Source organism: Gopherus evgoodei, chromosome 5 (assembly GCF_007399415.2).
Source record: "Gopherus evgoodei ecotype Sinaloan lineage chromosome 5, rGopEvg1_v1.p, whole genome shotgun sequence".
In the NCBI taxonomy this organism is placed as follows: domain Eukaryota; kingdom Metazoa; phylum Chordata; order Testudines; family Testudinidae; genus Gopherus; species Gopherus evgoodei.
In genome coordinates this window covers 23,840,028-23,862,333 of record NC_044326.1, presented here as the reverse complement: position 1 = coordinate 23,862,333, position 22,306 = coordinate 23,840,028, and the positions used below count along the sequence as shown (strand labels likewise).

General features: G+C 43.0%; 1 protein-coding gene across 4 annotated transcripts in view; it reads left to right on the top strand.

Annotated features, from left to right (window-relative positions):
- The window catches only part of SORCS2 (sortilin related VPS10 domain containing receptor 2), an 849,371-nt gene that overhangs the window by 716,551 nt on the left and 110,514 nt on the right, over positions 1-22,306 (top strand). For all 4 annotated transcript variants that reach the window (XM_030564483.1, XM_030564482.1, XM_030564485.1 and 1 more), the window contains exons 6-8: positions 3,138-3,202; positions 6,132-6,250; positions 13,502-13,591. In XM_030564483.1, the coding sequence (XP_030420343.1) occupies positions 3,138-3,202; positions 6,132-6,250; positions 13,502-13,591 (274 nt within the window). The remainder of the gene's footprint in view (positions 1-3,137; positions 3,203-6,131; positions 6,251-13,501; positions 13,592-22,306) is intronic.

Sequence of the window (22,306 nt, the reverse complement as noted above, 5' to 3'; positions counted from 1 at the left end):
CATCTAGGAATGCCCGGACTTGTTTCTTGCGACGTGGTCGGGGACAATTTTGGATGGCCTCCAACTTGTTCACTAGGGGTTTTACCAGACCTTTTCCCACAGTGTAGCCAAGATATTTGGCCTCTGTAAACCCTAGAGCGCATTTGGCAGGGTTTGCTGTAAGGCCAGCTCACCTGAAGGTATCAAGGACTGCCTGCACCTTCTGTAGGTGGGTTTCCCAGTCTGGGGTATGAATGACCACATCGTCCAAGTAGGCAGCAGCATAACTGTTATGCGGGCATAATAGCTTGTCCATGAGGCACTGGAAAGTAGCTGGGGCCCCATGTAGTCCAAAAGGGAGGACAGTATATTGAAAAAGACCCTGTGGTGTAGAGAATGCAGTCTTTTCCTTTGCGTCTTCTGCAAGGGGAATCTGCCACTACCCCTTTGTCAAGTCTAGGGTAGTCATGTACTCCTGTACCCCACTGGCCTGGGTCTGTCACGCTAGATAGATAGAGGTGTTCCACACTGTGAAAAAGATTGAATATCTTCCTGCCATTCACCTGCACCTTAGCATAAGCCCTTCTGTGGGTTAAATAGCTTCTCTGGTTTAGGATATTGTCCACAAAATACCACAGTGGATTTTGCATTTTGCAGACCGATTTCTCAACAAAAGCAAGATTTTACTCATTTGTGATCTAGCAATTTCCTGCCTTGTCTTATCTCCTGTTCTCACATCTCACTTCTCTCCCCATTAATTTTGTCCAAAATACTGCTGCAAATATCTTTCTCATCAGTTCGTCTGATAATGATTTTCCTTAGTGTTAAGAGCTAGCTTATGGCTTTTCTACAGGCCCTGTGTATGGGGCAGCATGTAGCTTGGATCATCCTAGGAGCAATGCAGGGGAGATCTTGTGCCCCTCAGAGGCACGGTTCCCTCACTGCTTTTCCCAAGCTCTATGGGTGGGAGTACTAATTTGCTGCTGGCACACTAGCATGTTGCATCATGTGTGCTAGCTAATACATTGTGCGGTGGAGTTGAGGCTCCACCCATTCCTGACACACCTCCTCTAGGAGTTGGGTTGCGTCTACATGCACAGTCCCAAGTCAAAGTCTGGTTCTGAATGTCACGCTACTACCCATCTTTTTCCATGATCAGGTCAAACCTCTTGTCTGCACCTTTAAAGAACTCAGTAGTATCTCCATTCACTCACTTCTCTCATCACATTTTCTCCTCCACACCATTTTATTGCATCCTAACCTTATCCTCCTGCAGAGCTCTTCTACCAACCCTACTTAGAGGGCTTAAATGGGATTAAAGTGGGGCATAGACCTTAGGCTGGCCCTCTGCTCACAGATGAATACTATCCATTTACAATAGCACTTTTCAGACAGAAGCCGTGGGATGAGGGAAGCCCCAGCAGCCCCTGACCTTCTCCCCAGCAGAAGCTGCGGGATGGGGGAAGCTCCGGCGCTGCCCAACCCTGTCCCAGGCAGAAGCTGCAGGATGGTAGGGGAAGCCCCCAGTACCCATCAACCCCATCCCTGGCAGTAGCCTCAGGGCAGCAGGGGAAGCCCCTGCCCCTGCTCTCTGGAAGAAGCCCCGGGCAGGCAGGACAGAAGAAGCCCCAGTGCCCTGACCCATGTCCTCCACAGAAGCTTGGGAGTGGTGGGGGAAGCCCAGCACCCGAACCCCTGCTGCGGCCCTGGGACTGAAGGAGCTTGCACTCCCTGCTGCAGACCCCGGGCCATGGTGTAGGGACAGAGCTTCTCTGGTCTTGGGGCCACAATGGGGAGTGGGACAGAAAGGAGCAAACGGGTTGTACGGGGGTGCAGTGGGGAGGACGGAATGGGGGGACCCTGGGTGGAACAGGTATGGGTCCCAGGGAAGGGGCAGAAAGGAGTGGGGCCTTGGGCAGGGCTGCAGGCTGAAGGAGCAGAATGGGGGCTGGACCGCAGGCAGAAGGAGTGGGGAAGGGGCCCCCACTTGCTCGGGCCCCAGGAAACTTTAATCTGCCTCTGAGTCTGGCCCTTAATCTTTCCCATAAGTCAGTCCCATCAATGCCACTAATCAATCAGTCATTAAACAATGATGTAGGTTCAACATAAAGTATACTCGTTATATCTAATAACCATATCAAGATAATCATTTGCTCTAAGTACTTCAGTGCTTTTTAAAAAGTACCCAAATTGCACTTTTTCTGTCCACGTATTTGCTCCCTGTGTCTTCATGTCAAATCTGTTTACTTTACAGGCTCTTATATTTTGCTAGTGTTGGCACTGAAAAGCCAATGCAGTTGTGGGAGTGTGAGATGGATTCTGTTTTGCTGGGTGTATTGTCAGCAGAATTGTCACCTACATTTTCCTTGCAGAATCTGCCTTTTGAACCATGTTGTAGGAGGCGGACAGAGTACCGCTTCGTTTTCTAATCCTAGGTTGTGATAGAAACTCTGAGGTTTAAAAATAATCTTTTATCTGAGCAAATTTGACAGTTATCTGTTCCAGGAGAATCAGTCTGGATCCCTGTTATTTCTTTTACTAAGTTAAAATGCACCTTTAGTTCCATTCTCAGGATTTCCTACTGAATATTATTCTTCATTTTTAAATTGCTTTGTCAAAATAGGATCGGTACCTCCAGTGAACATGCCTAACAAAGAGTAATTTATTAGTTATAGGGGCTGTGTGTCAGGTTTAGAAGATTTCTAATACAAAAAGAACCTCAAAGATTTCTTAGCAATATATTTGCCCTATCGTCACTAATATCAGAGCAAGTTGTAAAAGAGAATGTGCTAACATTCAGTACTGTATATTTGTGAAATTAGGAAAGGATTAAACTGGGATTGCCTCAGAAAGATCCAGTTTTATTTACTGTTCCCCACCTATTTCTGTTCTTTTCTCCAGTTGAACTTAATATCTATCCTGGCGGTTTGTGTGTTCTAGTAATGGAAAGTCTAGTAAAACAGAAAAAGCAAGGCATAATGCCGAGAACAGGAAATGTATGATTTCCATCCATATTATCTAAAATTACAAATGGGGTTTATTTTAACTGTCCAACTAGGATGTGGGAGCAGTTTAGCACAAAATCTTTCTATTTTTCCATCCATGTAATTACTGTTCTCTAGCATGCCCAAGATAACTTAATTATATTATGTTCTCAGGGCCGTTGCCGGAGTTGACAGAGACCCTGATTTGGTTCATATGGAAATCCAGGACCCCAGTGGAGGTATGCTAATGAAAATTTTAGCAATTGACTTCCTGGCGTTTCTTTTGATTTTAAAGAATACTTTTTGCATTCATTTATAAAACAGTGGGAAGAAACATTTTCCACTTGTCAGATTCTTGCTCTGTTTATATGTATTCAGCAAAACTGTCTTGATATATAAAAATGTAGTATGATTTAAAATGTACTTGTTTTCCACTCTGAAATAAATTGAAGTCAAGATGCTATGCTCCAGTGAAAAAGTCCATTAATAGTGCAATTTGTTCTGGCACTTAAACACTGAACATTTTTTCCTGATTTGCAAATACAGCTGGCAGTGCAATGTAGTGCTGGGTGAGTGTCTGCTAGAGTGAATTCTCACATATGTCAGCTCCACTGAATTAACAGTCTTTTCCCAGAAAATCTTTGTGTTACACATTCAACATAGTTTTGTTTTTGTTTTGTTTTTTAAATACTAGAAGTTACACAGCATACAGTACAAAGTAGACACTACAATTACAACATATATGTGTCTGTCTTCTTAAGAATTATACCCTTGAAAGATGGTTTAATTCTGTGGACAATCATCCTAGCTCCTACACACGAATTATATTAATTGTAAAGGATGTATAACTTAACCTTTCAGAACATGATAGCTCTTTCCCCCCACCCCTGTCCTGACCATGGTGAAAAATTAAGGCCAACCCTTAAAAATCAGGTACCTAAAGTTCAGCTCCTAAATCCAAGTGATCACATTTCACAGAAGCTCAGAACAGTTACAGGTCCCAATGAGTTTCTGAGTAGTTGGTTGGGTCTAGTGAGATTCCATAGGAGTTGGATGGAAGAAAATTTCCCATTCATTCAGCAGAATAGTGATAGGATTACCCTGAGACAGTGGCACTGCCCTGATGCTACATTAGTGTTTACTGCTCCTACAGCCCTGTTCTTCAGAGGACAGTGGCCAGTCAAGGTCACATGTAGCAGAAGTTCTATTGTCATGCCCTGGTTCCTCCTCCATCCCACCCTGCCCTCAAACTGCTGTGTGGTGATAATTCAATTTCTTAGATTAAGAGATTCTTAAAATGATTCAAAGTGGGTCTGTGAAGAGCTGGCACATATTTTCCCCCTTGCAAATTCTTTCTTACCTCCACTTGCCTGATGAAATCATTTCTATTACACCTGGACCTCTCCACAGTTAGAGGAAAAGGGTTAGGGATTTGTCCCTTTGTATTTTTATTTTATTTTATTTTATTTGGATATGAACTCAGCTATACATGTTGGCTCCATATTTCATGTGCCACCAAGGCCATAATAATAGTGGCTGTTTGCAAAATTCATGTCCACAGATGGTTTGGAATTTGAATGTCCCCAAAATGCAAGGGGGGCAAGGGTTGAATCCAGCATGTTTGATTTTTGCCCATTTCTGTATTTTATAACTCATTCTGTAACTTCAGAATAGAGTGGCAAAAATAGCTGTTGATTAACTAGTATCCGTGGAATATTTCACCACTCTTTTTTTTGGGGTACGTTCAATGACAAGCTTGAACCATGGGCATTTAATCTGATTCCCTCAAATGAACTATCACAAGTATAATTGTGTTGTATTTATTTTCTAAAGAAGAATCTGATAACGGAACGCTGTTCTCTTACATGATTTTTAATACATTTATTTCCTGAGTCCTTCAGTGCTTTATCTGGCCCTGCTGAGGTCAATAGAAGCTTTGCCATTGATTTCAATGGAAGCAGGATCAAGCTCTTTGTACCTTTATTATAGGAGAGACTTTACTGGTTTCATGCTTGTCCATGCGAATTATGACTAATTAAAGGAATCTGAAGACACTTTGCTGTGTTTGTCCCAAAATGGTTTGGCGATAAGCAGTAGAGTATGGACCCAAGCTGCTTCAGATCCACGTCCAGATTTTAAAACTGTCCCAAATGGGGTCATGGGAGATAAGTTTCTTGCAGGAATAATGAAACACATGAGTGCTAAAGCTTTGCTCATTCAGACTGAGACAGAAGTGAGGTGATGTGTAGTGTTCTTATCTCAGGTTTGGGAGACAGGAATTTCCTTCATGGGCTTGGGCAAGTTACTTAGGGCTGGACTGACTGTGTGCTGTACACACGTCTGTACTGGGACAGGAGCATGTAAGGCTCCAACCTAAGAGAAGTTCTGTTCCATAACAGCTTGGTGTACAAAGTAGGTGGGAGCACTTTGCTCCATCCATTAGGTGGGAGCAGATTGCTTCCCTGATGCACTAGTCCTGCTCTGCACCCCGTCTTGGATGGCTCACTCAGTGGAGGAGGAAGAGTGGAGCAGTGCTCGTGACAGCACAAATATTGTAGGCCAGAACCTCAACTAGGCTTTTTATGCAGACCATTTACCCTTCACATAGACATTTTAACATGTGAGGAAAATCCTAAAGCATTTAATAGAGAATTATAACATATCTGGAGAACTTTGAAACCAACCTTTAAATTCCATAATAGGGATCTGTGTATTCTCTCTTAAATTCTATGGGCTTGATTCTCTTCTCACCCAGTTTCACATGAGGGGAACTCCTTGATTTCAACTACAGGACACCAAATCTCCACTGCTGTAAATGAGTGATCTGCTCATGCGAGGGGCCCTTGTGCAGGTCAGGCAAGCCCCCACTCTTGAACACCTCCACAAGGGCTACTCATCATCTATTCCCTAATCTTTCTGGGCCTCAGTTTTTCTGACCATGAAATGAGGCTAATACCTTCTTACCTCTGAGGAGTGAAGTGAGGATTCAGTGGTTAATGTGCATCTAGCACTTTGGAGATTAAAAGGTTTCTGTGTGAGGGTTAGGTGTAATTATTGCATACTTTACTATACTGATTAATGTGATGCTTCCCCCACACAAACAGAATGTCAAGATATTTGCTTCTCTGTCTTTGAAACCGTGTAACACATTTCTCCCCCTACCCTCAGGTTATCGCTACATCACCTGTCAGATTCAGAATTGCTCTGATAAAACACCAACAGTCCAGTTTGCTGGCAGCATCGACCAGGATTCCTTGACTGTGCAGGATGACTACATATTCCTCCAGGTAATGTCACTTACTGCATACACAAGCCAATGTTAAACTAAGATTGAGAAATACAAGCCATACAGCAAAACAGTAGCAGTAGCATAAGAAAACAAAGAAACCTGTTGCTGTATAGAGATGGATTAAGAATCTTCACATACAACAAGGTGTTCCATACCAGTCTTATGAAAGATGACATATTTTTGGCCCAGAGCAAACAAGCTGCTTATACCCCCTTAGATTTTGATTTATCATTTGATTTAGATGTAATGAGATTTGCCAAGATTTAGGTAGGACTATATGGGCCAAATTCCTGTTAATGCTGCTGTAAATTAGGCAGTATTTAACATTTAGGGTCAAATCCTCAGGCTCTGTTCTGGTTTCTTTTCACTGCTTTGACAGCAGAGAGCAGGCAAAAAGCTGCCTGCGTGGTAGCCAAGGGAATCCTTAGATGCTGTAAAGCCTGTGTAGCAGTTTTTTTGTTCCCCAACTTCTTACGTAGCGAGCATATTGGGAATGGCCCTGGAGCAAATACCACTGTGGCCAGTCCTCAGCTGATGGAGTGACCCTTGTGTCTCTTTAGAACCACTCCAGTGGTGCGATTTAGACCAGATTTTAGATTGGTCCAAGTTACACTGTGACCCTTTCATCCAGCCAGCAGCCACAGGGTCTGGAAAGCAGCAATATGGCAGCAGGTTATCTGCCCCCTACCAGCTGCCCCATCTGTGAGTTTGGCGCAGCAGAAGATAACACGAATCTGGCCCAGTTGCAGGCCAGCAATCCTAGAGGGATCAGCCAAAATTATCCCAAAGGATGGAGCAGCCTTTGCAGTCTTACTGCAGGCTATTTGGAGAAGGATTTCTCCCAAGCCATCCCCGAGTTCCCCATAGAGTAGTGTTTCTATGCATTGCTCTCTACTCAGTCCTATGGTTAAACACCACAATTTAGCCCCAGTTTGATGTAGTCTGTTTGCTGCAAGCCTTGTCTCCTACAGGAAAGCAATACTGGTTTTTCTAGGTGATATTAGAGGAGCTCTCTCTGCTCCACAGCTTTGGGGTACATTAGATTGGCTTTTCCACAGCTTTCTTCCCTTGTGGAGGAATTGTGTACACTGGTACAGAGACAAACAAGCTGTTATCCATGTTGCTAAACACAACAATCTGCAGGTGCACGTGACAGGAAATACCTATCACCGCAGACCAACTATGAAAAATTCAATTGGAAATGAAATTTTGAATTAAAATTGGCATTTCCCAGCCCAAGCCATGCATTGGTGGCAGCCATTTTGCTCAAAGATAGCTCCCACCAGGCACATTTTAAAATTCATTTCACAGTTAGTAGATGGTGAGAAGTGTTTCTCTCCATGTGCACTTCCAGACTGCTGTGTTCTGCAAGACACAGGTAGTTTTCTCTTCAAGCATCTGTGTTATTTTAGGACAGTACATATTTGTAGGCAGTATTGTTCTGATCTAATGCCAGACATGGGCAGGCACAGCCCAGAGAAACGAGCTGGAAACCCACCCATAGCAACTGAAAGGTATCAGAAAACCACTACCAGGAGAGTTATATAATAAATAGTGTATTCCCATCTCCCAGTGAATTGGCCCTTATTGATGGTATGGAAGTGAAGTGCACTTATTCCATGGGAGGAAGACATCCTTTCAGTGTTTCCTTTCATAGTATTTGCAGTAAATCTCATTGATATAGTGTCTTTCATTCTCTGGATCACTGTAAAACACCCCTCGTGTAGATATGGCCCTAGAATGTTAGTTCTTCAGGATGGGAACCATTCCTTCTTACACTTCCAGCTTCAATGGAGCTAGGAACTGGAAACCAAATGGATGTCTCCCAGAGCACCAAGTAACCTGATAAGGTTGCAGTTGTAAAGCACAGAACATAAAGCTATTGTCATACTGGCACCGTTGAAGAAGCACCTTTTTTGTAATGAGGAAAAGCTGTCATTCCACTCTAATTACTTGGCCTAGGCAGTATCAGATGTACCTCCAGCTTTGTTTCCCTGCAGTAATTCCACACCTGCCACAAGGACCTGATTTCACTTGAAAGACCAGGATATCTGTATTTACTGTTTAATATGATGAATAAGACTGGTATTTAACAAATATAAATAAAAATGGAAGGGGTTTGGTTAAGTTAACAACTCACATTCTGAAAGGCGTCATGTTTGTTATGCTGCAAAAAAGGAGATAGACAGGAAAGAAGTGTAAAAATGGTCACTGTTCTGTTCGTTGTTACATTTAAGATATTCAGGAAGCTAGATCTACAGTCATGCATCAGTTCGATTTTTACCAGGCAAAGGTCAAATATACATGTTTCAGCATAGTTTGTTTTTCGAACCAATTTCTTTTTTTAAATACGTAATTAAGTATGTGATGCTCTAGGGCCGAATCCCAGAGTTCTCAATTAACTATGGCAAACTTCAGCTGATTTAAATAGGTTTTATCTGAGTAAAATCCCCAGCATTTAGTCTTAAAAGTTTATTTTGAACAATAGATTAAAACTTAGCTTTTCTGTGGATCTTCCATGAATGGGATGAAGACGTTCCTTCAGGAATTACATTGCATTAGTAGATGCCTTCTATTTAGCCACCACATTGTGATGATTTTATCCATCACCCCTCCCTGTGCTCTGGGGGATGCCTTTTCTGAGACAGCTGAGGTAGAGAAAACTGAGGCCAGAAGGGTTCACTGCACATTTGCCTTTTAAGCCAGCTTCTACTATGGCAACAAAGATTTTCTTCTGTATTAATCAAGCTTCGTTTGAGAGCTTGGAGTAGAAATTGCCACATATTTTCTGAGAACTAGGAAAGCTGCCTTAAAAACCTTTTCCCTGCCACAGTGGAGGTGGCTTTGTCAGATGAGTAACTTTATTATTTTGATTCAGGGTATCCCCCCTCTACAAAAGGAGGGGATTAAAGCTTGAAAAGGGGGAAAGAAGGGCCTGAATAATTGTTCAGTGCATGGGGTTGGACTTAATAAGGGATCCCAGCCTCCTCTAGATGCATGATCCCACCTGTCTCAATGCAGAAGAAATGTAGCAATGACAGGGATGGGGATGCAAAGTATATCTTCTAAGTAAAGGCACAAAGTTTAGGCTGTTAGTGCTGCTGACCTACAAAATGGCTTTTCTTTGCATGGTAATAAGCCAGAGGAAAAAAAGGCATATTTTAATTTTAGCTTTTTTAAAATCAATCTGTTGCTGTTAATTTACAAAGCAATAACTTTTGATAAATCTAGAGTCAGTGGCTGAATTGCTGTTACCTAGAGGGAGAAGCCAGTGGTGCAGAGATGTGTTTTGGAAAATGTGAAATATTATTTATTAAGGGCCGAATTATCTGTTAGCATAATTTGATGGAACACCGTTGACTTCAATGGAAATGAGCCAATTTGCCGCAGTGAAGGAACTGGCCCTAAATCCATGACTGAGAAGTGCAATAGGGAACACTCTGTCACCTGGTTGTTTTAATCCATCAGTACTTAATACAAATATGTTGCTACTTTGAAAAAGACGCTTCTGTTGTTAACCTAATAACTGCAAGGAAAGGCAAGGCTTGCAAATACCAATATGTCTGCTATGACATCGGGGAGAAAGGTGATAATGGAGAACATCTCCATGCTAATTTTTCATTCACTAGCTGCTTATGCTTTGTTTTCTATTGGATGGAAATCTTTGCAGGGCTTCTGGATTGTTTATATGGGGCCCAATTATGCCCTCCATTACACAGGTGAAAAGTCTATATTTAAACCAAAAGGAGTGTCATCATGTAGATGAACCTAGAATTGGGCCTATAGGATACAGTTAATCTATTTTCAAAATCACCACTGAACCAATAGGTTAAATGTTGCACTGTTACCCACCATTGCACTTCTGGAAGACTTGTGCCAGAAGATGATTGATTATAGCTAGAAAATGTTTGTCCAATATAGGGATTCAGAATGCTTTATATAAACCCCTTACATTATGATTTATTCAGCCTCTTGTGTTGTTTGAATAGTGCTGTAATAGCAGTTTTAAAAGAGAGACAAGGTAGGTGAGGTAGTATCTTTTATTGGACCAGCTTCCGTTGGTGGAAGATACAAGCTTTCAGGCTTTACAGAGCTTCTCTTCTAGTCTGAGGAACATAACCTGAGTGTCTGAGATAAAGACAAGTTGGAACAGATAATTAAGCGTAAGGGGTTCACATGTGCTTAGGAGACCACTTAAAATAAAGTAGGCAATTAGGGATTTGCAGGCAGTGTGATGTGCTACAAATGCTTGTAATGAGCCATAAAACCATCGTCTCTGAGTCCATGATTTTGTAGGGGTCACAGTGGAACCCATACAATATGATCCAACAATTACAACACATATTGGACGGGAACAACATCCTGAAAAAAATCTTTCCTGAACCCATTCTTCTGACCTTCAAACAACCTGCTAAGCTCATTGTTGAAAGCAAGTTCCCCGCAGACCAGGAAACACCAACTCAAAGTGGCACCAGACCCTTCCAGAACAACAGATATAAAACCTGCAGACATATTTCCACTGCTATGATGCTCAATATCTCCCACAACATACCTTTCAAGATTCCTGGATCCTACACATACCTATCACAACATGTGGTATGCTTCACCCAGTGCATCGGATGCCTCAACAACAACTGTGTGGGTGAAACCAGTCAATAATTGTGCTCTCAAATGAACTCCCACAGAAAAATGATAAAAGACAAAAGCACCTTATCACTTGTGGTGAACCCTTTTTTTTTTTTTTTAACAAAGTGATCCCTCCACTTGTGACACCCAGTCCTCATCCTCAAAGGAAATGTGCACAAGAATTTCAAAAGGTGAGCCTGGAAACTTAAATTCATAACCTTGCTAGACACCAAAAATCATGGACTCAACAGACACACTGGATTTTTGGCTTGTTACCCCACTGCTAACCCTTAATTGCCTACTTCATTTTAAGAAGTCTCCTACAGGAGAATTGTGTGGACCCCTAATGCTTCCATCTAGTATTTAGCTCAGACACTCTGGTTACCTTCCCCAGACCTAAAGAAGAGCACTGTGAAGCTTGAGAGCTTGTACTTTCATAGAATCATATAATATTAGGGTTGGAAGAGACCTCAGGAGGTCATCTAGTCCAACCTCTTGCTCAAAGCAGGACCAATACCTACTAAATCATCCCAGCCAGGGCTTTGTCAAGCCAGGCCTTAAAAACCTCCAAGGATGGAGATTCCACCACCTCCCTAGGTAGCTCATTCCAGTGCTTTACCACCCTCCTAGTGAAATAGTGTTTTCTAATATCCAACCTAGTCCTCTCCCCCCACTGCATCTTGAGACCATTGCTCCCTGTTCTGTCATCTGCCACCACTGAGAACAGCCTAGCTCCATCCTCTTTGGAACTCACCTTCAAGTAATTGAAGGCTGCTATCAAATCCCCCCTTACTCTTCTCTTCTGCAGACTAAAAGCCCCAGTCCCCTCAGCTCTCCTCGTAAGTCATGTGCCCCAGCCCCTTAATCATTTTCATTGCTCTCCGCTGGACTCTCTCCAATTTGTCCACATCCCTTCTGTGGTGTGGGTACTAAAACTGGACACTATACTCCAGGTGTGGCCTCACCAGTGCCAAATAGAGGGGAATAATCACTTCCCTCGATCTGCTAGCAATGCTCCTAGTAATACAGCCCAATATGCTGTTGGCCTTCTTGGTAACAAGGGCACACTGCTGACTCATATCCAGCCTTTCGTCCGCTGTCATCCCCAGGTCATTTTCTGCAGAACTGCTGCTTAGCCAGTCAGTCCCCAGCCTGTAGCAACGCATGGGATTCTTCCTTCCTAAGTGCAGGACTCTGCACTTGTCCTTGTTGAACCTCCTCAGATTTCTTTTGGCCCAATCCTCCAATTTATCTAGGTTACTCTGGACTCTATCTCTACGCTCCAGTGTATCTGCCTCTCCCCTCAGCTTAGTGTCATCTGCAGACTTGCTGAGGGTGCAATTAATCCCATCATACAGATCATTGATAAAGACGTTGAACAAAACCATACCCAGGAACAACCCCTGGGGCACACCGCTTGATGCTGGCTGCCAACTAGACATCGAGCCATTGGTAACTACCCATTGAGCCCGACAATCTAGCCAACTTTCTATCCACCTAATAGTCCATTCATCCAATCCATACTTTTTTAACTTGCTGGCAAGAACACTGTGGGAGACTGTATCAAAAGCTTTGCTAAAGTCAGTATATATCACATCTACCACTTTCCCCAAATCCACAGAGCCAGTTATCTCATCGTAGAAGGCAATCAGTTGGTCAGGCATGACTTGCCCTTGGTGAATCCATGTTGACTGTTCCTGATCACCTTCCTCTCCTCCAAGTGCTTCAGAATGGATTCCCTGAGTACCTGCTCCATGATTTTACCAGGGACTGAATTGAGGCTGACCGGTCTATAGTTCTCCGGGTTCTCTTTCTTCCCTTTTTAAAATATGGGCACTATATTTGCCTTTTTCCAATCATCCGGGATCCCCCCCGATCACCACGAATTTTCAAAGATAATGGCCAATGGCTCTGCAATCACATCAGTCAACTCCCTGAGCACCCGGGGATGCATTAGATCTGGACCCATTGACTTGTGCACCCATGGACTTTCCACCATCAGAAGTTGGTCCAGGAAAAGATATTACCTCACCTACCTTGTCTCTCATATCCTGGGATCAACAGGGCTGTAACAACACTCCAAACAGATTTTAAAAGATACTCGTATTCACTGATAGTTTATATCCTCCTCTGCCTGTGTAGGATGAGAGTCTCTTGCCCACTGTGTTCATGCAGCAGGTTGTGAGGGCAGAAGCATGAGCTGTCCACAGAGTGAGACACTAGTGGGGAAATGGACTGGGGGTAAGGAAAGGATGACGTCCTAGTGCATCAGCCAGCAGAGAAGGAGAGGTCTATGCCAGTAGCAGATTTCTTCTTTCTCCAGAACAAAGAAGGGAATTATGACTGTTGGAAACTGTTGTCTGTTCTTGGGGTGACCTATTTACATGCTACCCCCTCCTATCGGCTGAGAGTAAACTCTGCCTGGTCTTTAATCAGTAGTCTGCAGTTCCACTACTGTAGGAATGCCCAGATACTGTGATAGAGGAAATGACAGAAATGAATACAATGCAGTACTAATATTGTATATATGTTCAAATTGTGGCAAAAAATCTCTTTGTGCCTTTATGGATGATTGGTTTTAGTGCCAAACTAATCCTGATATTTCCTTTCTTTCTTTGCATAGACAACATCAGCAAATCGAACTAAATATTATGTCTCTTACCGTCGAAATGACTTCATACAGATGAAGCTACCAAAATACGCATTGCCAAAGGTAAGTGCACACAACTTATTTTTCTTTCCACTATCTTTTTTGTCTTCATTCCCCTTTTGATCAGGAGTAGGCTTCTTCTGTCCCTATTAATCCTGCTATTTTGCTTATTTTTGCTTCCATAAGGATTTCTGAATTCTTCCTGAGGTGTGTTTTTGTTTTGTTGCCTTAATATGCATCCTTGAAGTATAGTAGCTTTCATTGTAATTCAGAGGACTGAAAAGCAGAGGCTAACTTACTTGTCATCTGTTATCACAATAACTTTCAGTGATACACTGGGAATGTGGTGATAGTGAGTAATCTTTCAAGAATCAATTACAGTTTAATGTCACATGATGTCTTTCTGCTAGAAACACGAATGGAAGTATAAGAGAATTTTACCAGCTGATGTGTGTTTTCTGTCACCAAAGAATCCAAAGATATTCCCTAGTCCCATCAGAGTGACAAGGTTGGCAAAGCTAATTGAGGAATTCCTGCGCTCTGACATATTTTTGTAAGGACAAGTCTTTCTGTATTTGCATAGCACACTGGTAATAAAATACAAGCATATATTATTTGCATACAGTCTAACTGATGTGACTGAGGCTTTGCAGTACACACAGTATGTTCCATATATTTATGGCTAGCTGGAAGGCTTCTGCAATCCCTGAGCAGAATGACTTGTTAAGTGCAAGCGTAACTGACAGGTTTTAAGTCTGAATTTTCTGGATGTTTAGGTCACTACCTTACTGTTTAGCCTGTATGGAATTTCCTTCTTTCTTTCATTTTAAAGCAGAGAATAATTTGAATGATTCTTTTTCTTCCAAGTTTTTTTTAATATGGCAGTGCCCTGTAGTTTTTTAATTTTAAATATACAGCATAGCAACTAATAAAGATACTGTTTGAATAAGAAGCTGGAACCCCTTTCTTCTCCTCTGGGTATAGCTGTTTTTTTTTTTAAAAAAATCATAACCAGGGCCAAACCCATCCACATAATATTTATTTGAATGTTCAGAATTGCGTCCCAAGTAACCTTTGTAGTCTCTTGGGTGAACGTGTAATTAGGAAAACAACAGGAGAAAGAATATAAATGTCTAAACATGCAAAAAATCAAAGGGGACTGTATCATTTGCAGAGTCACAGAGTTTAAGCCTTATTTCACATGAAAGAAATGAATGTGAGAGTGTTGACAGAAACGGTATTTCTCAAATAAACTTCACGGTTTGCGTATAATTCAAGAAATATTGCAGTGTCTCAGCACATCAGTCAAAGCCTTTGGTTGATTGTTTTTATTTCTTTGTGCTTGTGTTTATTTTTCATTTTTAGTTATGCTGATTGACAGACTAGGATTTTAATACAGGCAGATGTACATGTGCTGGCACCTTCTCCACTGAAGCTGGGTCTCCACTATCATATCTAGTTTGCTGCTTTGTGGACATGACCAGCCTTATGGCCCCTCAATTTATATATTGCCGTCCTCTATAGTACATACCGACCTAACAGGGTGTTGTGAGCCTAACCAATTAGTGTTTGTAAATTGTTTTGCGGTCTTTGGATAAATGGTCCTAGACAAGTCTGAAACATTATTCCATCAGCTTCCAGGAAATTTAATATATTTAAAGATTTCAGGAAACAGACTTCTTTAATGCATGAAAGTGGATCATAATAAAACAGACGCACAGTGAAGATTCTTAGTCCCAAAGGATGTTTTTCACTCCTTTGTCGAACCTTATTTCATTTTTGATGAGTTTGCACGTTTGGTGCTAAAAGTAACTGCATAGACGTAAAACATTTAGATTTTTGTTAGGCATTCGACTTGGTACTATATGACATTCTATTTAAAAAAAATCAAAGTACAGTATAAATAAAGCTCATGTTAAATGGATTAAGAACTGGCTGATAGATCTGAAAAGTAGTTGTCAATGTAGAAACATCCACTGGGGGTGTTTGTAGTGGAGTTCTGCAGGGATTGGTACTAGACCAGAAGCTTTTTGTTATTTTAATCAATGGGCTTGAAGTAAATGTAAAATTATTGCTGATAAAATCTTTTTGAAAATGATACAAAGATTGCCAAAGTGGTAAATAATGATGCGGAAAAGACTACCTGGATCACTTGGACTCTGGGCCCATTCAAATAAAATGTGTCTTAACACTGCCAAAGCCAAGATTATATATCAAGGAAGAAGTTATGCAGGCCATACCAACAGAATGTGGGGGGCTGTATTCTGAAAAGCAGTGATTGAAAAAAGATTTAGCGGTCATATAGGACAAACAACTGAACATGAGCTCCCAGTGCAATACTGTGGGAAAAAGAGTGAAAGTGATTTTTGGATGTATAAACAGGGAAGTCATGAGTATTGGCATTGATGAGACAGGTATTGGAATATTGCATCCTGTTCTGTTGTCCACACTTTAAAAATGATGTTGAAAACTTGGAGAGCATGGAGAAAAGAGTTATTTGAATACTGGAGAAAACCCTGGCAGTGAGAGACTTACGGAGCTCAATTTGTTTAAAAGAAAATCAAGAGGTGGCTTGCTGGTAGGTAATTACCTTCATGGGGAAAAAATGCTAGGTACTAAAATGCTCTTTAACCAAGCAGATAAAGGCATAAGACGAACCAATCACAGGGAGCTAAAGCTGGACCAATTCAAATTAGAAATAGAGCACAATTATTTAACAGGGAAGGTGATTAACCATTGTAACAAACTGTCAGGTTTGATTCTCCAACTCCTGAAGTCTTCAGATCATTATTGGATGCGTTTCTGGAAGATATGCTTTAGTCAAACACAAATTATTGGGCTCAATACAGGAGTAATTGGATGAAATTATCTGGCTTGTTTAATCAAGAGGTCAGAAAAAGTTGATCTAATGGTCCCTTCCAGGCTTAAAATCTATGTATCATCTATATAGGGCACTCGGTTTACTGAGAAGATACATTATCCAGTGAGTATTAGCATTACAATATTACTTATATATACAAAACTTCTAAACATAGCCTATTTAGATATGCTTCAGTTGTACCCTGGATTATTTGATGTGCTGCTAGATCAGGGGTGGGCAAACTTTTTGGCCTAAGGGGAGGGGGTCGTGGGGAGGGGGTCGTGGCCCGGCCCCCACCCTCTATCCACCCCTCCAGGACTCCTGCCCCATCCAACCCCCGCTGTTCCCTAACACACACACAGTCCAGACCTCTGCCCCTTCCACCCTCACCTCACCCTCCATTCCCTATCCCCTGACCACCACTGGAACCCCTGCCCCTGACTCCCCCCCACCGCCTATTCAACCCCCCCCATTCCTGACTACCCCCCCCGCAACCTCTGCCCCATCCAACCACCCATTCTCCCTGTCCCCTGATTGCCCCCAGAACCCCTGGTCCGACTGCCCCCTGCCACCCATCCAAACCCCCCTCCTTCCTGACTGCCCCCTGGGGACTCCTGCCCTCATTCAGCCCCCCTGTTCCCCACCCTCTGACTGCCCCAACCCCTATCCACACCCCTGCCCCCGACCACTCCCCCGAACTCCCCCCCGCCCTCTATTCCACTCCCTGCCCTCTTACCATGCTGCCTGGAGCACCAGTGGCTGGTGGTGCTACAGCCACACTGCCCAGCTGGAGCCAGATACACTGTCGACACCACGCAGCACAGAGCACTGGGTCAGGCTGGGCTCTGCAGCTGTGCTGCCCCAGACGCTCATAGCCCTGCCGCCCAGAGCATTGCGCCAGCGGCGGAGCGAGCTGAGGCTGTGGGAAAGGGGGAACAACAGGGGAGGGGCCAGGGGTAGACTCCCGGGCCAGGAGCTCAGGGACCGGGCAGGAGGGTCCTGCGGGCCAGATGTGGCCTGCAGGCCGTAGTTTGCCCACCTCTGTGCTAGATGCTGAGTCCTTTGTCCTGGATTGTCCAGGCTTGACTGAATAAATAAATTAGATGCTAATTGTTTAATTTGGGGCAGGTTCAATAACTTAGTTAGGAACACAAAGGCTGTGTTAGCTGGAAAAGTATCCAGTGTTGCTGTAGCTGTGTTGGCCCCAGGAGATTAGAGAGACAAGGTGGGTGAGATAATGTCTTTTACTGAACCAGCTTCCGTTGGTGAGAGAGACAGACTTTCGAGCTTATGCAGAGCTCTTATTCCATCGATTTAGCTACTGCCTCTCAAACAGGTGGATTAACTACCTCAGAAAAACTCCTTTTCATTGCTGTAGGAAGCAGCTACACTACAGCACGCCATTGGCAGCGCCGTAGCTGTGTCACTATAGTCGCTGTAATGTAAACATACAGTATGTTTCTGCTTTTCAGGTGAACGGGGTAAGGCATCAGAGGGTCTTCTCTCAGGTGGGCTCTGCAGCTCAATGCATGTCACAGAGCAGAGTGGTTCCCTACCAGGGCCGCCTAGAGGATTCAGGGGGCCTGGGGCAAAGCAGGGGAGCTGCGGCGCTTGTACTCACCTGGCGGCAGTCCGGGTCTTCGGCAGCATTTCAGCAGCAGGGGGCCCTTCAGTCACTCTGCGTCTTTGCCAGCACTGAAAGGCCCTCAACCACCGAAATGCCACTGAAGACCCTGAGCAACTGGAGGGCCCCCCGCCACTGAAATGCTGGCTGAAGACCTGGACCCTTACCAGACCAGGGCTCGCAAGGCCCCTGCGAGGCCCAGGGCAAATTGCCCCACTTGCCGCCCCCCCCCCCCCCCCCGGCGTGGCCCTGTTCCCTACATAAAAAAGGGAGTTGTGGGCAAACCAGAGAGTGCGGTAGGCTCGTAAAGTGAGTCTGTCAAGTGCAGTGGTGGGCAACTTGTGGCCTGCGGGCCGTGAAACAGTTTGTTTACGTTGAGCGTCCACAGGCATGGCCACCCGCAGCTCCCAGTTGCCACGGTTCGCCATTCCCAGCCAATGGGAGCTGCAAAAATTGGGGGCCAACATGTCCCTGCAGTCTGTAAGACCCATTAGTGATCAGAATAGGTTAATAAAAAACTCTGAGCAAATGAAGTTCCTTCTGTCAGCTGTGTTAGTTTTATTATTGCATGGAAGAGTCTCATAACTCTAACCCACTTCTCACCTTTGTAAATAACCCTCAGTGGCAGTAATATCTCTTTACAGGCTGCTAGTGTTGCAAGCTTTTCCTGCATTCATTCATTCCAAGTTAACATAACTATATACAGACATTTTATAATGTAGAAGCAACATTCTCTTTTATTTCCTACTGCAATTTAGAAAAGCATAATGCATGGATCTAAAAAGATAATGTAGCAGAAATATTGTGAATGAAAATGTCTATTTGACTTGAGTTCTATGTGTCTGTACTATATTGCCAAATGGATAATAAAATAAAAGTTTCCAGGTAATAGAAACCAAGGCAAAAGAGAATAGGAAATAAATAACCTGTTACTGCCTCAGAAATGGCTGTTTCTTTTACCTTTTCAAAGTGGTACATGGCTCTTACGTATATGCTTTTCACCAAATAAATAAATAGAGAGAGAGAGAGAGATTTTCTTAATTTGGCTACCACCTGGAGATTTTTCTGTCAGTGAAAACTTGAATCTATAAGACTTAAAGAAAAATATGGGTTAGGAAAACAAAGTTAAAACTCCTCTAAACGATTTTGTTTGACACAAAGCTTTTATTGCAACAAAAAAATATAACTCTGCATCTGCAGATTCCCCTTCTCACAAACTACACATGTAAGTGAGACCAGATCTTCTCTTAAGTGGCTCTGAATGGAACCACACATGCAGCAGTCTCAGTAATGCACTCCGAATTTTAACAAGGAGCTTGCTCCAAACTTGTCTGTATCAGTCAGAGATACATATGACACTCCCAGGCTGAAATGTCATTTTCCTGTCAATGATCCGTTAGTTCCATAGTGTTTCCCCCATAGTCCATCAGTCCTTTCATTCCTGTATTTTTTGATTCATTATGCTCCCTATTCCCAGCACCTCTTGGAGGCTCCCCTAGGTGGCTCCACTCCTTGGTGGCTGTTCCTTACAGCAGCAGTGGTTGCAACAGGAAGATGTCCTGCAACCTTTTCTGATAGTAGCGATAGTAGGCCTCTGGCTACGGGGTGTTTGGTCAGCTGAGCAGTGAGTTCCCCTGGGACTTACCTGGCTAGTGCATGTGTATGGAGGCTTGGCATTGAACCCTCACTGTTTCCATTGGGTGACTGGGAGTCAGGGAGGGGAATGGACTCCAAGCTCCCTTCAAGTACCATCTGTTCAAATTCTGAGCAGAAGCTGGATGGCGGGTTCTGGCAGGGAGAGAGGAAGTCTGCAGCTGCAACAGGACTTCTACTCTGTTATCCTAATGCACTGCTGGAGGGGCTGGTGAGGAAGTGGTACAGGGACTATGTGGTGCATCCCACACAGACTCATAGACTCATAGACTTTAAGGTCAGAAGGGACCATTATGATCATCTAGTCTGACCTCCTGCACAATGCAGGCCACATGTACACTAGTGAGGGATGAAGGAGGGGAGTTCCCCTTTTAGGATGTGCCACAGCAATGGCAGGCACACCCAGGGTGTGGCAATTGCCTGCGTGAACAGCAGTCTCTTCAGTCTCAGCTTCTGACATAGCTAGAAATGTTAACAAGCAGAACCAGCATTAACATTTTTAGGTGGACCCAGGAAACAGTTCCCTTCCCCATTTCCTGTTCCCTGTTTTTACACCACTGCACCAGGACAGCCTGAAGCTTTTCGGGGGGTGGTTAGTTATGTTGCTGTCACTCCCAGAGATTGAAGGGATCACATGGGGATGGTGCTCTAGGAGCTTTGGGTATTCTCATCTATTCCTGTAAGGCCTTTGGATTCAGTATAATTTGTTGCCTAGTTTCAGTATTGCCATTCCCAAATCATGAATCAGGTCCCTAAATATCATGACATTTTCTTAAAAAACATGAGATTTTTTAAAAATAACAAATGTTGAGTTCTTTATATTTGCCTTCCAGTGTCAGGGCCTTTAGAGTGCAATCGGGTCACATTTTCCAGCTTTAACAGTGCGGGCTAGGAATTCACTTCATTTTTAAAGGCAAGCTGAGGTTGTCACCTAATCACATGAAGTTAAAAAAAGAAATATTGCTAGGCTTGCAATAAAATCACGAGAGTTTGCAACATTGGTTCAATTTTGACTGCATGATTGGATTACATTGTCATGCTGTGCATGTACATGGTGTTTGCACTTCACACTGTAATTTCTCCCTGCTCTTTTAGTTGAAAGCAGACTGCAACTATCAATTATCGTTTGTACCAATGCTTTCTGGCCAGTACTATTGCCTTTCTTTCTTTCTTGGCTTGGGCATGGCCTAGGTATCGTGTCTTGGATGACAAGGGTTGCTGAGCTGCAGCAAAGGAAATTGAGGTGCCTGTGACTATAGCAACTATTCCAACATTTGCCCTCTTCCTTGAATGCCATTCTCCATTTCACCATTCTGTTAACACACACTGCCTATATAGTACAACATAGGCTTACTCTGTGACCTTGAACACCCTCCATTCTGCCTTCAGGTTTTTCTTGCTGAAAAATGGGTGTAATGATATCTACTTATCACAGAGGTGTTGAGAGATTTAATCATCATTATAAACCAGAATTAAGGTATTGATTTATAAATATACTGAGGTATCAAGTACTGAATATGCATAAGACTAGTTTAAAAAACAACAACAAAACAACCTCTTCCCCTTTGCCTTCTGTACCAGATCTGATTTTTAGATAGGGGCTTGTGCATTTTTCCATGGTAGGAAGCCAGGTTTAACTAGTATTGAAGATGATCCATGATTTTCTTCTGTCTTAACTCTATACAAATGTTATCAGTGAAGTTCCTTACTACCACTGAAAGCAGAAGACCTTTGGAAAAGGTCCACAGAGGTACCTCACTTTGGTATCTCACTATAGGCAGAAAGTAAAGAATTAATAGAGCACTGTGGACATTTGTTAGGAAATTGTAGAGATTAGATTTCTGCTATATGAATCTGGAAAAGGTCTGGTGCATATTCCTTGGTGGATGTTTATTGTTCCCTGAAGGAACACACACAATTGCATAGAAATGACATACACGTCAATTTCACTCAAATGATTTAATGCACCCAATTACGACAGCTGCTAAGAACTTCCTGACGGATGCTGAACACTGTTAGCATACATTGATGTCCATGAAAACTGATGGCACTTTGAAGGACTGGGCCCAGTATATTGTAAATGTATCCACTTCCTGTCTTACTTCCAGCTCTGTGCTAATTTGAGTGTTTGCTTTTTCTGGTGTAACTGTCAGATACAGGAAAAGGAGTCTAGCTCAGAAGTCACCACAAGGGGTCAGGAATGGCATGATTGCATAGCTGTCAGGTTTGCTACACCCTATGTTTAATCATCGCATGTTTAGCCTGGCGAGCCTTTGATCACTAGAAGGATTTTGTAAGGAGTTCTGTGTTAATTCTGATTCAGCATCCTAATGCCAATCACCTGTGCAAGTGTACAAGATTAAACACCATCAATCTGAAATTCACCTTTCTGTCTGCAAATTTTATCCTCTATACTCAAAAGTAATACCTAAAATCACTCTGAAAGAAGTTACAGTGCTTGTGCTTAAAACGTTCCTTTCATTTTGAAAGATATTTCTCTTTCCACTGGCATTCCCCATTTTAAGTGAGTGGAACATTTCTCAAACCACTAGAATCTTTCAAAATGGAAGAAACTTTTTTTTTTTTTGAAGTGCAACCTATTGTTTACTCTGTGCATTTTACATCATGTTTTGGCCAGTTT